Below are 19,395 nucleotides of genomic sequence, written 5' to 3' on the forward strand. Positions count from 1 at the left end.
GGTATATCCTCTTTTCATCACCTTATTCTTGATATGTTGATTGCCGCATCCTCTATTCCTTCTCTTGTCTCTCTCTTAATATATTCAGTTCCTCTTTACTGTTACATTTTAACTTTCTTTTATTGATTCTCATTACTATAAATAAAGACTTTTTTCACGGACAATCAGTGAAAAAAATTTATATTATAAAACATGATTTTTTCCCACTAAATTAGTTCACTGGAAAAACTCATGGAAACAGTTTTCCTTTAAACGCCGAAAAACTTTTAAAAAATTTCGTTCGAAAACGCTATTTTTTTTCACTGATTTGGAAATTAGTGATTTTTTAATTGTGTGCAATGATGATACAATTTGTGGACTAGAGTTTCTGATCTGGGGATTTAGACCCCCATTGGTTGAAGACAAACCCTTGGCTGTCTGAGCACACTTTTCTTTATAATTTTTTTTTTTTCATTTTGGATTTTTAAAAGATTTTAATTTTCCACTTTTTTTCTGCTACCAAAATTTTTGTTAAAATTTGACTCGAAAAAATTCCCAAATCAAGCTCCATCTCCAAATCTTTGATCAATTTTCCGAGCTAATCCTTTCAAAACCATAGTCTTTTTTGTGAATCCATAGCAACAGTGCTCCATCAACCAGATTTGGCTTTCGAAGGTGGATTTGAGCACAATCTTCCGATTTATGGACTTCCATCCTTCCATAGAGTGAGCAATTGGTATTAGTAGGCGTTTGGACATGCAATCATGAGATGAAATCAGCGTTTGGACATGCGATTTGATGTCATGGGATGAAATCCAAATAATCCAAAAAGACATGATTTGAGATTTAAAATCATGATTTCAGAAAATATAAATATAAAATTTGACTCATGCGTTTATATTTTATAAAAAAGACTCATAAGTTGGTAGATATATTTATCAATCATGTTTACCAACCCTTTGTATTAAATATTAATCTGCAAGTTGGTAAAATATATTTACCAATCATATTTACCATATGGAAGGATTATATTAAAGAGTAGTTACATTACTATTCATGTTAAATTTTTTGTTTTTATTGAACTAAAGTTTGATCAATTGATGTTGTATTTTTAGAAAGGCAATCTAGTAGCGTATTAATTTTATTATGAACTATGATTTACTTATTTGGTAAAATTGTATAAGAATTTTTTTTTTTATATATAGTTTTCACAACTTGTGGGGTTTTTATGTTTATAAAAAAAATTACAACTTAAGAAATTCAAATTGCATGTCCAAACATGATTTCATCTCATGAGATGAAATCATGTCCAAACGGCTCCCTAGTCTACACCAAGATGATTGATAAATATTAGTCTACACCAAGCTAATTGATTCCTAAATTTTTATCTAATATGCTCTAATCTTATGTTAACTTCTTAGTAAAGTACAAAATACAGTTGTCATTTGAAGCAATAAGAGCTATACACCCTACATATTCATATCATTAAAATCTGCCCAAAAAGCAGATGAAACAGTGAAATAAAAGGAAAACAAACGAATATAACGTGACATGGGATTTATTATTGCCTCAGAATCCTTATAGAGGGAGCACATGCATTACCAATCTCTGTTCAGGACTTTTCAACGTAAATCCAACAGAAAACAGATGGACCCCTAAAAATTTTGAGTATTAAAGATGGATAATAATTTTGAGTATTAAAGATGGATAATAATGACATTTTTTAACTAAATCAGATAAGGAGTTTTTATGCATAAAAGAGGAAATGTCGGTCAGCGTGATTAAGAAATATGAATCTCACTGAACGAGTGCATACAACAAGAAACAGAGTGTAACTAATTAATCAATCAAACAAGTAGAATTATAGAAAGTTACGAGTATAGTACTAAAAAAAGCACATGTTAGTTAGCTTGTCAAAGTCCAGTGCCTATAAATTTCCATTTGGAATTGATGTGTGTATAACACAAACATACACAACAAAGAAAAATAAATAAGCTAGTTGTACGACACTCTCTTTTGGAGATAAGAAACAAAATGGCTACATTTAGCTATTTGTGTCCTCTAATATTTATGTGTATCATAGTGTCTAGCCATGCTCAATTACAACAAAACTTCTATGCCAAGAGTTGTCCAAAAGCAGAGAAGATTATTTTAGACTATGTCCAGAAACACATTCCAAATGCTCCATCTCTTGCTGCTGCCTTAATAAGAATGCATTTCCATGATTGCTTTGTCAGGGTAACTAATTAGTACTCTCTCTGTTTCAATTTATGTTTGTTACTTTTCATTTTTAGTTTGCTTAGAAACGAATGTCACCCTTTTATGTTTGATAAGTTTGTAATGACATTCTTACTTTACCTTCGTATTGTTACTCGAACTCTCCAAAAATGTTGCTCAAATCCTCCAAAAATGTACTACTTTTGAAAGATCCAACATGCATCCGCCAGTAATTTTGAAGAGTGCGAGAAACATAGCTTTATCTTAATAGACTCTCTGACATGACATTTAAAACCACACATCTCAATTTTTATTCTTTTACTTTCTTAAATCTTGTCCTTTAAGCAACAATAACAACAACATACCCAGTATAATCCTACGAATGGAATCTGGGGAGGGTGGATGTATGCAGACCTCTTTGTGAGATAGAGAGGGTGTTTCCGATAGACCCTAACTATGACATAAATTGTTTGAGATGGAGGGAGTAGGATACATATCTTGTGCTATTTCACATGAAGATATTCATTTGACAATTGCATTTATAGTTAAAGTGCTATTTTCTTGGTTCCTTTTTCTTACCTTTTGGGCTGTCATTTGTAGGGATGTGATGCATCTGTGCTCTTGAATTTCACTTCAAGTACAGGAAACCAAACTGAAAAAGTGGGAATCCCAAATCTAACACTGAGAGGTTTCTCATTCATTGATGATGTGAAGAAAATAGTTGAAGCTGAATGCCCTGAAGTAGTTTCTTGTGCTGATATTATTACGTTAGTTGCTCGAGACTCTGTTGTGGTCACAGTAAGCCAACAACTTGAACTATCTAATTTCCAACTTATTCAACCATTTTCTATTTGTTAATTGTCACCATCTTTTTTTCCTTTTTGGGGAATGATAGGGAGGTCCTTTTTGGAATGTACCAACTGGAAGAAGAGATGGTAGAATTTCTAATGCTTCAGAGACATTATCAGACCTCCCAGCTCCAACCAGTAACTTTTCCACTCTACAAACTGATTTTGCTAGGAAGGGTCTTGACCTCAAAGACTTGGTCCTATTATCTGGTAAGCAAAAATTATTACTTCATCAGTTTCATTTTATGTGACACTATTTTCCTGTTAGTCTACTTAAGAAAGAATAACACATTTTTGTATTTGGAAACAACTAACTACATAAGCTTTTCATTTACTCTTGCTGAGAAGTTTTTGCAGCCACACAAATGATATGATATGTTTAAGCCACAAGTTTAAAAAATCTCTATTCTTCGTTTGAACTACGCAAAAACTATGTCACATAAATGAAAATGGAGGGAGTACTTCGTACGTTCAAATTTTATGCAGTAAGCATTAGAGTATGAGAGTCAAACTAAACAAAATTTCGATGAGAATCTGATCAGATATAGAATTTTCAAATTCAAAATAATAAAAATGTATTTCAAAAAAACCGTAATCAATGAAGAACCTATTAATTTGACTCTCCAAATAGTAAGAGCACCACATATAATTCAAAATAATTACAAAAGATATTTCAATAATTGCAGTAAATGAAAAACGTATTTTGCCCTTCAAATAATATTAGCTCCACCAAAAAAAAGAATAGAGGCAGTACACTCAGTTTTGGTCCGTTTCTTAATTTGCCACGTATAGTAAGAGAATCGCTTGTATATGATAAGGAAATGATTACATGTGTTTACTTACGATTTAAATAGAAGAAAATAATCTTACAAATATCTGCTTTATTTTAATTCCTTCAGGTGCTCACACCATTGGAGTCTCTCATTGCTCGTCATTCTCAACGCGTTTATACAATTTTACTGGGACTTTTGGTACTCAAGATCCATCTTTGGACAGCGAATACGCAGCTAACCTTAAGGCCAGAAAATGCAAATCAATCAACGACAACACAACAATAGTCGAAATGGATCCAAGGAGTTTCAGGACATTTGATCTTAGTTACTACAAGCTTTTACTCAAAAGGAGAGGACTCTTCCAATCTGATGCAGCCTTAACAACAAGTACAACAACAAAGTCATACATCGACAAACTTGTCGAGGGATCACTTAAAGAGTTTTATGCTGAATTTGCTAAGGCCATGGAGAAAATGGGAAGGATTGAAGTTAAAACAGGTTCTGTTGGTGAAATTAGGAAGCATTGTGCGGTTGTAAATAGTTAGGATGAATCTTTGGTTTTGTTGGTTCATGATTTTGAGTTTGGGGCAATATGCATCATGTTTCTTTTTCTTTTTTTTTTCTTCATCCTTTTGTAATTATTCCGTTCTATTTTGTAACTTGATAATAAAGGCTGAATATATATATGCAGCTCCTTAAATTTGTTATTTTCATTTAGACACTTGAACTTGTTATACCTAATGAACACTTGAACTCGAGTCAAATTATGTCGATTAGACACGATGTGATGAAATAGTTAAGAAAACAAAATATGTGTAGTACACACGCCAATAATGTGGCAAAGTAGCCAATAAAATAATGTCACATGGATTTTGATCCCAAATAATTAAAAAGAAAAAAGAAAAAAATCTTTTGAACCACAAAAAAAAAAAAAGGAAAAACTTAATCCCTCCATTTTAATCTATCTCATACTTTTCGCTTTTCGAGAGTCGTTTTGACTAAACTTTAAAGTTAAATTGGCTAAATATTTTAATTATTTATATATAAGCTAAATATATGCAAAAGAATTTTCTTAAACAGTGGTGCAGAGAGTTTCACGTTTTTTCATTTTAAATGGGTAGTAATTGAAGGTCCCAACTCCCAACTCCCAACTCAGCAAGTCATGTCCATCAATTGTAAAAAGGAGGTACTAAAATTAAATATCATTTATTGTTCTTTTTGAAGTATATTTAAAATGGAAAAGGGCTAAAAATGCCCCAATCCTATCATATTTGGTTCATGAATGCTTATAGTCCCTTATCCTTTTTTTCGAGCTCATATTTGTCCCTAAACTAACAGACCCAACATCTATCAAAAATCATGTGACGTGTCACTCTCCTATTGGTTTTAATATAACTTAATTGAATTAAAATACTCACCCACAAAGTGAATTTGGAGAGGGTAGAGTGTACGTAGACCTTATCTCTACCTTGCGAAGGCAGAGAAGAATAACCACAAGATAATTAAAAGCTAATCAAAAATAAAAATATGTTCAATACAGTGAACATATCTGAGAAATTAAAATCAAACCGACAAGCTTCACGATGAAGTATTAGTTACTTTAGAATGAGAAAATTTGCAGAATCTACGTTATACGCCATAAACGTATAAAAATCAATAGGAAAGTGACACGTCACGTGATTTTTAACGGATGTCGGGTTTGTTAGTTTAGGGGCAAATATGAGCCCAAAAAAGGATAAGGGCATTGGTGAACCAATATGTTAACTAGGGCCATTCATGAACCAAATCTGATAGGATAGGGGCATTTTTAGCGCTTCTCCGTATTTAAAAAGTGGGAAAATAACACTCGGTCGATTTGGAGAAAATATTTATCCGAAATGGTTCATATTTTTAATATTATACAAAATGACTCCTTTATACATTATTATACACTTTTATACAAGATTGATATATTATATACAATACATGTATAATTTTGTATATCGTGTGTATAAACACTATTGCGAAAAAAGAAGGGAAAACAACATGAAATACCCATAGACATCAAAAATATTACCTGTATTTGCCCCCAAGTAAACTAATTACATTACCTACCCTTTTGGCCAATCATTACTACCCGGACTACCCGACGTCCCTACCCAACATCCAGATGAGGCCTTTTCCTTCTTTATACTAACACGTGGAGAAAGTGTCCATATGGTCTCAATATGTTCTTTTTTGGCTTAATGCATATGGAGTCCTTTAAATTTGTCTTTTTTTTATTTTTTATTTTGGCATCTTAACTAAGTGTTGTTCCTATTGAACTTAGTCTTAAGTGTGTCTATCACACACAATCTGACTTACATGTGAGTTTCATTTTTTTAGTCTTGCGCGTGAATGTCAATCGCGTCCTACGTGGAAAATTCAACCAATTAAAACACCCCACCTATTTTAATAAAACCCAAAACTGGAAAATAAAACTGGAAACTATAATTGGAAAATAAAAAAAAAAACTGAAAAATAAGAAACGGAAACCAAAATTGAAAACTAAAAAATCAAAACCAAAACTTAGTTCAAAACCAAAACTTAGTATCTAATGTGTATAATTAACATGGATACGGTGTTTTAATTGGTTGAATTTTTCACGTAGGATGCGATTGACATTCACGGGCAAAGCTAAAAAAAAAAAAAAAAGGAAACTCACCATATATGTTATGTAAGTCGTATTGTGTTTGATAGACACACTTGAGGCCAAGTTCAGGAGTTCAATAGGAACAACAATTAGTTGAGGTGTCAAAATGAAGAAAAAAAAAGGACAAATTTAGGGGGCCGCATATGCATTAAGCTTTCTTTTTTATATGTTTTTTGTATCTTTCTATTTGATCTTTTTCCTTTTATTTTTTGTCTTTCTTTTCAAGGTTGAAAAAAATATAATAATATAAATATTAGCTAATTATTTATACTCCCTCGGTCTCAATTTATGTGGCACTTTTCACTTTTCGAGATTCATACTACATGAACTTTGACCAACATTTTAAGATGTATTTTTTCACCAAATTGATAAGGGAAAAGTTTGTATTTTTTTCACAACTTGATATGGAAAAGTTGCAACTTATATTACTTTCTTGTAGTTTTCAAATATATAAATTTTAATCTAAAAATATTGAGTTAATCTAATTCAATTTGCTTCAAAATTTTGTCAAATTGACTCTCGAAAAACGAAAAGTGTCACATAAATTGAGACGGAGGGAGTACAACAATAACAATAACACACCAATGAAAAGGTAATTATTTATAGACTAATAAAATATTAAAAAAATTAAATAATTAAACCACAACAAGAAGTAATTAAGAAAAATAATTAGACTAATGTCACTAGCTTATTCATTTAATCTAAGTTGATTGAAACATATTTTTATAATTTTAATTTTATTTTAAAAATGCAAATAAAATGTATATCTAAAATATGACTCTCTTTTTTTCACAAGTAAAACTCGCTAAAAATAATATAAAAGTTAACATATGAAAATCAACTTGTCCTCTATGATACCCTGTTAGTATATGATAATACCAGATTGGTATCTAGAGGACTAAGCTTTTTTTTAAGGAATGAACCAATCCTCTATCATACCTTATAAGTATTATAACATATACCACGTTGGTATCATAGGGGAATGAGTTTTCTTTTGGAACAAATGAACAAGTCTTCTAGAAAACCATGTCGGTATATGATATATACCATGTGAGTATCACAGAGGACTGAGGAGTGTTTTTTGAAGTAATAAACCAATCCTCTATGATACCCTATCATGTACTGGTGGGGTATCACAAATGACTAATTCATTCCTTCAAAAGAAAACACTTCTTAGTACTCTATGATACCATCTGCGTAGATTTATATACCATGATGGTATCATGAACGACTCTTTTGAAAGGCTGAAGTAGTCTTTCATGATACCATTATGGAATATGCGGTCCTTTATGATACTATTTCAGTATATGGTATATACCATGATGGTATCATGCAAGACTGCTGACACAGGTGAAGGACTCAAGAAGTCCTTCGTGATACCATCTCAGTAGATTTTTATACCATGATGGTATCATGGAGGATTGGGGTCTGTTTCATTCAAGGACTTCAACAATCCTTCAGGATACCATCAGAGTATATGGTATATACCATGAAGGTATCACATAGGACTCTTGAAGAATGTCTCATTGAAGGAATGCAACAATCCTTGGTGATATCATTTCAGTATATTTTTATATCATGATGGTATCATGGAGGATTGGGGACTATTTCATACAAGGACTTCAACAATCCTTCATGATACAATTTGAGTATATGGTATATACCCTGATGGTATCACGTAGGATTGTTGAAGAATGTCTTATTGAAGGAATTCAACAGTCCTTCGTGATACCATCTCAGCATATGATATATATACTAGGATAGTATCATGGAGGACTGATGAGTGTTTCATTCAAGGACTTCAGTAGTCTTGTGTGATACCATAATAGTATACAAGACATACCATATTGGTAGCATAGAGGACTAAGAACTGCCCTTCTTTTTTGTTGCATTTGACAAAACAAGGCATCTATACTAATAATATGTAAATGTGCATATTATTTTGATATCGTAAGTATTTTATTTCGATACTGTAAGCATTATAAATATACTGAGATCAGTAAGATGGTATCATATAGTAGTATAATTTGAAGGAATGATCTAATTTTCAATGATACCTTGCCAGTATATAATATATACCATGTGGGTGTCATAGAGGATTGAGTGTTTTTCTCGAAGGAATGATGGCCCCCTATGATACCCACATGGTATATTCATACCCTGTCAAAGTATGATATACTATTTGAGTATCATAGAGGGTCGAGTAATATTTTTTGAAAAAATGATCTAATCTTCTATGATACCATGTCAGTATATGATATATACCATGTGGGTATCATAGTGTATTGCAATAGTATACTTCAACTGCTATTGATTTTATATACTATATGCTAAAATATGTCCCCTCTAGTACCCCAAACAATATATTTATACTCTGTCTGTATATGATATACCATTTGGGTATCATAGAGGGTTGAGTACTATATCAGTTGTCTTGTCAGTATATAATATATACCATATGAGTATCATAGAGGATTGGGGAGCGTTTTTGTTGAAGAATGAATCATATCTCTATAATACTCTGTGAGTATATCATATATATCATGTGAGCATCATAAAAGACTAAGCAATGTTGGAATAAATCTATCGTCTATGATACACTATCAGTATATGATACTATGTGAGCATCATAGAGGAGTGTGTAAGGGATAAATCTGCCATCTATGATACCCATATGATATATATCTATACTGACAAAATATCTAGATTGCGAATTTATTCATTCGAAAATACTCCTCAGTTCTCTGTGATATCGTGTCAGTATATGACACAAACCATATAGGTATCATGGAGGACTGTGGGGTGATTGTGAAGAAATAAATTTGCAATCTAGATGCTCTGTCAGTATAGATACATACCATGTGAGTATCATAATATACTGCAACAGTATACATCAACTGGCACTGATTTGGTATACTATATGCTAGAATAAGTCGTTTTTGGGATATAGGAAAAAATAAAAATAATAAATAAATGTACTATAACGGTTATCTTTTCTATTGATATAAAGAAAATGAACAAAATACAAAATAAAGGAGCTGAAAGGTGTATAGAATTAGATTATGAAAAGAATAAAAAATAATGAAAAAAATTTGAAAATAAAATAAAAAAGGAGAAAAGGTGAATGAAAATTACCAGAAATTAAAAAAAAAAAAAGCAACAAAAAATGAATGAAATTAGATTACGGAGAAAATAAAAGTGAAAAAGTGAATGAAATTAGATTATGGAGAAACAAAAAAGAATTAAATGAAATATAAAAATGAACAAGAAATAAAGAATAAAAAAAGAAAATAGAAAAAAAAAGAAAAAGAAAGGAGCTAATGTTAAATATGGAATTATATTATGGTGAAAAATAAATAAAGAATAATATAATCTAAAAATATTAGTGAACAAAAATGGAGAAAAAAGAAAAAAATGAGAAAAAATAAAAAAATAAAGAAAAAAAGAGAAAAAAATAAAAGGAGAAAAGAAGAGAAAAAGATAATAAGTAGAGAAATAAAAAAAGAAAAGAAGAAAAAAGAGACAATTACCTACAAAAGCTACAACGAGTAGAAATGATAAATAGTTTTGAGGGTATAAAAATAAAATGAGCATGAAAGAGTAATTATTTTATGTGTAGTAGGCGTTGGTGTTCTTTCCCCAAAAAAGAAAGTGCATAAGTAATAATAGTTGATGGGCCTGATTGAGTCCAAAAACAGTTTTTCTGATTCAAACCAAGAGGAAACTCAAATTTGTGCAGGCCCATCAATAATGCTCTCTCAACCCTAGTTGTAACGCCACACAAGAACCCTAACACCCATCAAATTCTAATCCTCCCTATATATTTCTACTTCTGCACATCTTCTTTCATCATCTTATTCTTGATATGCTGATTGTCATGTACACTCATATTCTCTTCTTAACCCTTTACTCAAATTCTTTTCTTTCTTTCTTAATATTCAGTCCCTCTTTAATGTTACATGTTAACTTTCTTTTCTTGATTGTCACTACGTAAACACTACTGTTTTTTTTTTTTTTCACTGATTCAATCAAAATATATATGGAAATAATCACTGAAACATTTTTCAGTGGAGAAATAGTGATTTCTTAATAGCGTGTGTGATAAAATTGTGTGCAGTGATGATACAAGTTGTGGACTAGAGTTTCTGATCTGGGGATTTAGACCCCCATTGGTTGAAGACAAACCCTTGGCTGTCTGAGCACACTTTTCTTTATAATTTTTTTTCTTCATTTTGGATATCTAAAAGATTTTATTTTTCCACATTTTTTTTTCTGCTATCAAGATTTTTGTTAAAATTTGATTCCATGGTATTGCTATGCATAATGAGCTTTTCAGAAAAAAACCATATGTGTATCAATGTTTATTTGTGTATACTTGTATAATTTTGTTGGAAAAAAAATTAATTCTATATCTAGTGAAGATTAATTTGTTAGAGAGGGGCTTATGATGATAACACAAATTATCTTAGCGGATTTCAGTGAGATTTAATTATCAATGATCTGATTGTTACACACACTGAGGCCCTTTTTTTTTTTTTTTTTTCTTATAGTATTATTTTTCTTTGTAAAGTAGTGAAAGTTTTCTAATTAATCTACAAACATTGATTAATAATAATGCTGTGATGAGGTGAAGCACCATATGGTGTTTAAGGGCAGTGGAAGAGAGTTTAATAGCTTTCTCCGTGAGCCTATTTTATTAACGACTTCTCCTTCCACTGAGCATTATTTCTCTTTTATACGCTTGTTAAGAAAAGATTAATTAACACTAGTTTTGACTATTTTATCTTCATTTTTTTATATAGTGATTCTTTTGATGATGAGTCTAGAAAAGGCAATAAATTAGAGTCTCTGGTACACTTTGTTCAATAGTGGTGTATTCAGCGCTGTACGTTGCCAAGAATGAAATGAGGCTGAGATTCTGGCACAAACGCTATTTCCAAGTGTCCTTGTGCATTCAGATGCCTCTACATTTTTTGATTGAATACTTCCTCAGATTCAGGTATAAAAGAAGTACCTAATAATTATGTTGTTTTTATAACTTATCTACAACAAGGAACGCATGGCAACAAAATTTGAAAAAAATTAATGGACTAATAAGTAGTAATTTACTGGAGATAAGAGGTAGTCAATATCCGGTAGTGGATTACCTTTGAGGCGATTTGGCATTTGCAGTCCAGGCAAATATAAGATTCGCGCCACGTAGTGTCTCACGAATAGCCTTGTAATCGGGCCTTCTGTGAAAGGGGCCAAACTCATCATCCTCGTGCTCAGAAAGCTGAACCATTGTGTTGATCACATCGCAGAAGAACCTCACGCCTTTGCACCTTTGACAAATATCACATACTCCCACTTCAGATAACCATCACTAAGTTCTAGTACAGCGTCAGGCACCATGTGTGGCCGTCAATGCCTGAACCAATGCTCACCCTATGGAATCATGGCTCGGCCTCTAAAACGCTACACAAATTTAGTTAACAACTTCTCCTTCCATTGAGCATTGTTCCTTTTCTCCATTTTTTTGAGTGCTAAAAAGATGTAATGGTTTAAAGTTACAGAAACTTTTGAGTCTGTTATCAGTTTGATCCAACTCCACACAGTTTGTTCCCTTTTCATTGATGTGGTACACTAAGGAGCTGTTTTGACATGGTTTGAAATCATGTTTGGCCATGCAATTTAGATATCTCTTATAGACATAAATACTCCACAAGATTGGTAAATGGTCAGTGGGAGTAGTTGTTAAAGATATTTATCAACTTATGGGTCTTTTTGTATAAAATATAAATTTATGGGTTAAATTTTTTATTTAAATTTTTTGAAATCATGGTTTGAAACCATTAGATGAAATGCATGTCCAAATGATGATTTCATCTCATGGTTTCAAACCGCATGTCCAAACGCTTAGTAAAAACCAACCTAATAGTGAGAAAAAAATTCTTGCAATTACAAAAACTAAACAACCTCATTGAACAAACATTTTTTCAAAAAGACTGAAGAAGTTGCCCCATTTCTACAAAAGGCAAAAAATTAGTCTCTGGTGTGCTTTGTTAATATATAGGTATTAGCCAAGAATGAAATGGGGTGGAGATTCTGGTACAAACACTATTTGCAAGTGTTGTGCATTTAGATGCCTCTACATTTTTCACATTTTGTATTGAATACTTTATCGGATTCTGGTCATAAAAAAATACCTAATGAATATACTTTTATGGTTATGCATAACAATTATGATAAGGAATACAAGAAAGCTAAATTTTGAAAGAAAAAAACAATTAATGGACTGAAGATAACAAAACTAGCTCATGTTTTACCCAAATAGCACAAATTTTAGATCCGAACTCCCCTTGACGTTTTCATTTACAGCAAATTAATTTTTCAAACTTGAGTAATGTCACGTGGCTTTTGATCCCAAAGTGTACAAGTTATATAGCTTTATGTCATATATATACGTATGCACTTCAATTTTAATTCTCCGACACATTTATTTCCTCCGTGCATTTTTACTTGTTCACTTTTGACTTTTCACGTTCTTACTGAATATTTATTCTCTTCTCATATATAGACGTATGCAGTTCAATTTTAATTCTCCTATGCAAATTTATTTTCTTCGTGTACTTTTACTTGTTCACTTTTGACTTTTCACGTTCTTTAAGAATTAATAAATCCCACTTGGACATATGTCATAATACTGGATTCTCTTTTCATGTATACACGTATGCACTTCAATTTTAATTCTCCGACACATTTATTTTCTCCGTGCACTTTTACTTGTTCACTTTTGACTTTTCACGTTCTTGCTAAATATTTCATATTTCATATGTCATAGTACTTAATATTTATTCTCTTCTCATGTATAGACGTGTGCACTTTAATTTTAATTCTCCGATACATTTATTTCCTCCGTATACTTTTACTTGTTCACTTTTGACTTTTTACGTTCTTGCTAAATATTTATTCTTTTCTCATGTATAGACGTATGCAGTTCAATTTTAATTCTCTCACACAAATTTATTTCCTCGGTGCACTTTTACTTGTTCACTTTTGATTTTTCACGTTCTTTATGAATTAATAAATCTCACGTGGGCATATGCCATAGTAGTGAATATTTATTATTTTCTAATGTATACACGTATTCACTTCAATTTTAGTTCTCTGACACATTTATTTCCTCCGTGCCCTTTTACTTGTTCACTTTTGACTTTTCACGTTCTTTAACAATTAATAAATGAAGTACTCCCTTCGTCTCATATTACTTGGGTCTAAGAGGGGCGAACACAGCAACAACAAATAAGAGAAAAAAAATATATGGAGACTCACTACGGAAAATCGCAGTATCCTTTGCAAAATATACAAATCATAAAGACTAACTAAATTGAGTAACCAAATTAATTATGTTGGGCCTCGTGCATCGCAGGGCATAGTTTGCTAGTATATAAGCTAAAGGCCAAATCCATCGACCACCTATGATCGTTCGGATTTTTCAACTGAACACCTCAAGTAACCTTTATTTCATTTAGACACCTACGAGAAACTCCTTTTTTGTAATTATTTAGGTATGTGTATAATATGGTTGGGTGGGTAGGGACTTTTTTTACTTTTTGAAATATTATTTTTTTTCTGAAAATTTATTTTTAATATTATTATTTGATCAAATGCCACATGTCGTAACTTAATTTGTCATTTTTTCACGGTGAGTGTGTTACACACATTTTATATATTTGGCTGATTGTGCAAAAAGTGTCTAAATGACACAGTCAAACCTTTTTTTAGGTGTCTAAATAAAACAAGAGTTACTTTTGGTGTTCAGATAAAAAATTCGAACGACCACAGGTGGCTATCAATATGCAAAAACATTTTCTTGAATAGTGGTGCAGAGAGTTTCACATTTTTTTATTTTAAATGGGTAGTGATTGAAGGTCCCAACACGACAAGTCATGTCCATCAATTGTAAAAAGGAGATACTAAGATTAAATATCATTTATTGTTCTTTTTGAAATACATTTAAAATGGAAAAGGGTAAAAATGCCCGTATCCTATCATATTTGGTTCATGAATGCTCATAGTTAATCTATTGGTTCACCAATGCCCTTATCCTTTTTTTGGAGCTCATATTTGCCCCTAAACTAACAGACCCAACATCTATCAAAAATCATGTAATGTGTCACTCTTCTATTGGTTTTATCTCAATTGAATTAAAATACTCACCCACAAAGTGGGATTTGAAGAGGATGGAACGTATACAAACCTTATCTCTACCTTGCGAAAGCAGAGAAGAATAACCACAAGATAAAAGCTAATCAAAATAAAAATATGTTCAGTACCAGTGAACATATCCGAGAAATTAAAATCAAACCGACAAACTTCACGGTGAAGTATTACTTACTTTAGAACGGGAAAATTTGCAGAATCTACATTATACGTCATAAACGTATAAAAAACAATAGGAGAGTGGCACGTCACATGATTTTTAACAGATGTTAGGTCTGTTAGTTTAGAGGCAAATATGAGCCCAAAAAAGGATAAGGGGCATTTTTAGCCCTTTTTCGTATTTAAAAAGAGGGAAAATAACACTCTATGTCTATTTGGAGGAAATATTTACCCAAAATGGTGCATATTTTTAATTTTACCCAAAATGACCCTTTTATACATTATTATACACTTTATACAAGGTTGATACATTGTCTACGGTAAGTGTATAATGTTAAACACTATTGCAAAAAATTACGCGGATGCAAATTAAATATGTGATTATGTGGATGTAATATTTTATGTTAGATTGTTTATTATTGAAAATATATAGTGTGTCACATAAAGGTAATAAAAGTAAATATTTTAAAAAAAAATGTTACTAGTAAATAGAGTACTATACAACTTTAGAATGTGCAGAAGTAATAGTAGTTAATGGGCCTGACTGAGTCCAAAAACAGTTTATCTGATCTAAACCAAGAGGAAGCTCAAGTTTGTGCAGGCCCATCAAGAACCCTAGTATAATAATCCTAGAACCCATCAAATTTCATATCTTTGCGCGGATTGTCATTCATTTGGGGCGGTCTTTAATTTTTGTCCTTCAAATTGGTGGTCTTTAAGTTTTTCCCTTCGCCTAATACCTCGAGGTTGTGGGTTCGAACCCAACTCAGTAAAAAAAAAAAACGCAAGACAGAATTTGCGCAAGTAAAATTCTGCCGACCTTGCGATTTTTTTTAAAAAAAATTTGACTGAGAAAGGTTCGAACCCAAAACCAAGGAATTTTTAGCGAAGGGCAAAAGTTAAAGACCACCAATTTGAGGGACAAAAATGAAAGACCACCCCCAGCGAAGGCCAATCTTGCAAATAATCCTCCCTATTCCATTCTAGGGATAATTACAGGATGTAACTAACTACTACTATCTAATTATATTTAGTAGCTATAGTTTCAATTAATTACATCTCATAGCTAATAGTTGTATCTTAATGACACTTAATAACTATTAAAATAAAATAAAGTAAAAAAGAAAAAGGGAAGAAAGAAAAAAGCATTGGAAATGTCTGTTCTTCTTTGACTCTCTCTCTGTACTTACCCACCTTCTTCTTCTTCAACTATCTTCTCTCTCTAAAAACACACACCCGTTTTATTTCTCTCTCTCAAAACACACAACAATTCTTTCATTTTTTAGTTATTTTTTATGTGTACTTTGTTGAATATCTTCTTCCATTTTTTTTATTTTAACAAAAAAATGTTTCTGACATTGTTAGGGTTCTTGAACAAGCTTCGATTTCATTTTAATGGCGGAGTTGGTGACGATGACGATGAAGGATAACATCGGCGGTTGTTGGTGACAGCGATGTTTTCGTAAATCTGGTGGCGTCGGTGTCAGATCTCACCGGAAGTTGTCGTATTCACAAATACGGCGATTGTATTCACTTTTTTGAGCTTTTTTTGTTAAGTTTTTCAATTGTATTCATTTTTTTAGGGTGTATTTATTAGCATAAGCGTTGTTGTTGTGAAATTTCCGGCGGATCTGGCCAAAACTAGTGATTGGTGCTGTTGTATTCATGAATAAGACGATTGTATTCACCTTTTCGAGCTTTTTTTGTTAATATTTTAGATTGTATTCATATTTTTTAGGGTGTATTTGTTAATTTTTGGAGTATCTATGTTTTTATGTATTCAGTTTTACTCGCTGTATTATTAAATACAACGAGCTCGTTTATGAATACAGATAGTCATTTTCATGAATATAGTGTAAAAAAAAAAAATCATTGTATTCATGAATACAACCAAAAAAATGTATACAGCGGAAAAACAAAACGAATACAGTGAAAAAAAGAAAAGTAGCTATGCCATGTAAATATTAAAAATATAGCTATGACAATTTTTAAATCCCAAAATATAGTCATTTATGTAAAATTCCCTATATTCTACCTCGGTATATCCTCTTTTCATCACCTTATTCTTGATATGCTGATTGCCGCATCCTCTATTCCTTCTCTTCTCTCTCTCTTAATATATTCAGTTCCTCTTTAATGTTACATTTTAACTTTCTTTTATTGATTCTCATTACTATAAATAAAGACTTTTTTCACGGACAATCAGTGAAAAAAAATTATATTATAAAACATGATTTTTTTCCACTAAATTAGTTCACTGGGAAAACTCATGGAAACAGTTTTCCTTTAAATGCCGAAAAACTTTTAAATTTTTTCGTTCAAAAACACTATTTTTTTTTTCTCACTGATTTGGAAATTAGTGATTTTTTAATTGTGTGCAGTGATGATACAATTTGTGGACTAGAGTTTCTGATCTGGGGATTTAGACCCCCGTTGGTTGAAGACAAACCCTTGGCTGTCTGAGCACACTTTTCTTTATAATTTTTTTATTTATTTTTTCATTTTGGATTTTTAAAAGATTTTAATTTTCCACTTTTTTTTTGCTACCAAAATTTTTGTTAAAATTTGACTCGAAAAAATTCCCAAATCAAGCTCCATCTCCAAATCTTTGATCAATTTTCCGAGCTAATCCTTTCAAAACCATAGTCTTTTTTGTGAATCCATAGCAACAGTGCTCCATCAACCAGATTTGGCTTTCGAAGGTGGATTTGAGCACAATCTTCCGATTTATGGACTTCCATCCTTCCATAGAGTGAGCAATCGGTATTAGTAGGCGTTTGGACATGCGATCATGAGATGAAATCAGCGTTTGAACATGTGATTTCATGTCATGGGATGAAATCCAAATTATTCAAAAAGGCATGATTTGAGATTTGAAATTATGATTTCAAAAAATATAAATATAAAATTTGACTCATACGTTTATATTTTATAAAAAAGACTCATAAGTTGGTAGATATATTTACCAATCATGTTTACCAACCATTTGTATTAAATATTAATCTGCAAGTTGGTAAAATATATTTACCAATCATGTTTACCATGTGGGAGGATTATATTAAAGAGTAGTTACATTACTATTCATGTTAAATTTTTCTTTTTATTGAACTAAAGTTTGATCAATTGATGTTGTATTTTTAGAAAGACAATCTAATAGCGTATTAATTTTATTATGAACTATGATTTACTCATTTGGTAAAATTGTATAAGAATTGATTTTTTTTTTATAGTTTTCACAACTTGTGGGGTTTTTATGTTTATAAAAAAAATTACAACTTAAGAAATAAAATTATATGTCCAAACATGATTCATCTCATGAGATGAAATCATGTCCAAACGGCTCCCTAGTCTACACCAAGCTAATTGATTCTTAAAATTTTTATCTAATATGCTCTAATCTTATGTTATCGTCTTAGTAAGATACAAAATACAGTTGTTATTTGAAGCAATAAGAGCTATACACCCTACATATTCATATCATTAAAATCTGCCCAAAAAGCAGATGAAACAGTGAAATAAAAGGAAAACAAACGAATATTAACGTGACATGGGATTTATTATTGCCTCAGAATCCTTACAGATGCATTACCAATCTCTGTTCTGGACTTTTCAACGTAAATCCAACAGAAAACATATGGACCCCTACGTCCCCGCATAATAAGAAGGAAAATAAACTCTTGCATTACCAACCCAATTATTTATGGAAAACTTACATAAATGACTACATTTTGAGGGTTATTTTTTAGACATAGCTATACTTTAGCTAATTACATTTCATAGCTACCGTAGTCGCGCGTTACAGTAGATTGTATTTAACATTCGGATTGTATTCAAAATTCGGCTGTGTCAGATTTTGGTGCATTCAAGTTAAATTTCACTGTATTCAAGTCAGATTTCAATGTATTCAAGTTAGATGTATTTAACTAAGTTGTATTCAAGTTAAATGTATTCAACTCAATCATATTCATTTGTAGCTACTTTTACACTATATTCACTTTATTATATTTAAAAAAAAAACTTTTGAAATTTCTAGCCTTAATATGTCACAATATTTGTGTGATTATAAGACTTTTGAAACTTGTAGTTTTAAACATACCATAACATTGGTGTCAAGGTGGAGCCACAATTAATGCGGCATAAGCCAATAATTCGGCTCAATCCTGTATTTTTGTGTGTTAAATTTATTTAATTTGTACAAATAATCTATTTAGAACCCAATAAGCAAAAATATTGTGATCCAGAACTCATATGCTAAAAATACTGACTCTACCTCCGAATTTTATGTGGCTGTAAAAGTTTCTTATGAAGGAAATATAACATGCGATCATTCTTTTCTAAACGGACTAATAGGAGATATATAATGCCAAACAAAGTGAAACAGAGGGAGTAATAGTGTGTGTCCGGTATGTTGGAAGTAAATTTCTAGAAAATAATTATTTGAAAAAGCGACTTGTTTTCTAAAAAATACACTTGGAAATAATAATATCAGAAAATCGGATAATATCTTAATTCGATAAAAAATTTGAGTATTAAAGATGGATAA

At 31.4% G+C, this 19,395-nt stretch overlaps 1 protein-coding gene and 5 non-coding genes across 6 annotated transcripts; all 6 read left to right on the top strand.

The window, feature by feature from the left end:
* The first annotated feature begins 329 nt into the window (after nt 1-329).
* On the top strand, nt 330-429 carry LOC132643113 (small nucleolar RNA Z157/R69/R10). The gene has a single exon (XR_009583556.1). It is a non-coding gene; the product is annotated as a small nucleolar RNA Z157/R69/R10 (small nucleolar RNA).
* Nucleotides 430-1,922: 1,493 nt separating this feature from the next.
* Nucleotides 1,923-4,517, top strand: LOC132640581 (peroxidase 3-like). Its single transcript, XM_060357218.1, has 4 exons — nt 1,923-2,217; nt 2,797-2,994; nt 3,092-3,254; nt 3,944-4,517. The coding sequence occupies exons 1-4, from the start codon at nt 2,014-2,016 to the stop codon at nt 4,360-4,362; spliced, it is 984 nt and encodes a 327-aa protein (XP_060213201.1). The 5' UTR covers nt 1,923-2,013; the 3' UTR covers nt 4,363-4,517.
* A 6,078-nt stretch (nt 4,518-10,595) lies between these two features.
* LOC132643112 (small nucleolar RNA Z157/R69/R10) lies at nt 10,596-10,695 on the top strand. The gene has a single exon (XR_009583555.1). It is a non-coding gene; the product is annotated as a small nucleolar RNA Z157/R69/R10 (small nucleolar RNA).
* Nucleotides 10,696-10,926: 231 nt separating this feature from the next.
* On the top strand, nt 10,927-11,013 carry LOC132643114 (small nucleolar RNA R11/Z151). The gene has a single exon (XR_009583557.1). It is a non-coding gene; the product is annotated as a small nucleolar RNA R11/Z151 (small nucleolar RNA).
* An 88-nt stretch (nt 11,014-11,101) lies between these two features.
* On the top strand, nt 11,102-11,212 carry LOC132643115 (small nucleolar RNA Z152/R70/R12). Its single transcript, XR_009583558.1, has one exon. It is a non-coding gene; the product is annotated as a small nucleolar RNA Z152/R70/R12 (small nucleolar RNA).
* Nucleotides 11,213-17,223: 6,011 nt separating this feature from the next.
* LOC132643111 (small nucleolar RNA Z157/R69/R10) lies at nt 17,224-17,323 on the top strand. Its single transcript, XR_009583554.1, has one exon. It is a non-coding gene; the product is annotated as a small nucleolar RNA Z157/R69/R10 (small nucleolar RNA).
* The last annotated feature ends 2,072 nt before the right edge of the window (nt 17,324-19,395 follow it).

Source organism: Lycium barbarum, chromosome 5 (genome assembly GCF_019175385.1).
Source record: "Lycium barbarum isolate Lr01 chromosome 5, ASM1917538v2, whole genome shotgun sequence".
Lineage (NCBI taxonomy): Eukaryota > Viridiplantae > Streptophyta > Magnoliopsida > Solanales > Solanaceae > Lycium > Lycium barbarum.

Excerpts from the sequence above, each read along its gene's own strand:
- LOC132640581 (XM_060357218.1), top strand. The coding sequence starts at position 2,014 with ATGGCTACATTTAGCTATTTGTGTCCTCTAATATTTATGTGTATCATA. Across the intron at positions 2,218-2,796 it reads TCCATGATTGCTTTGTCAGG|GGATGTGATGCATCTGTGCT; the intron begins GTAACTAATTAG and ends TGTCATTTGTAG. Across the intron at positions 2,995-3,091 it reads GAGACTCTGTTGTGGTCACA|GGAGGTCCTTTTTGGAATGT; the intron begins GTAAGCCAACAA and ends GGGGAATGATAG.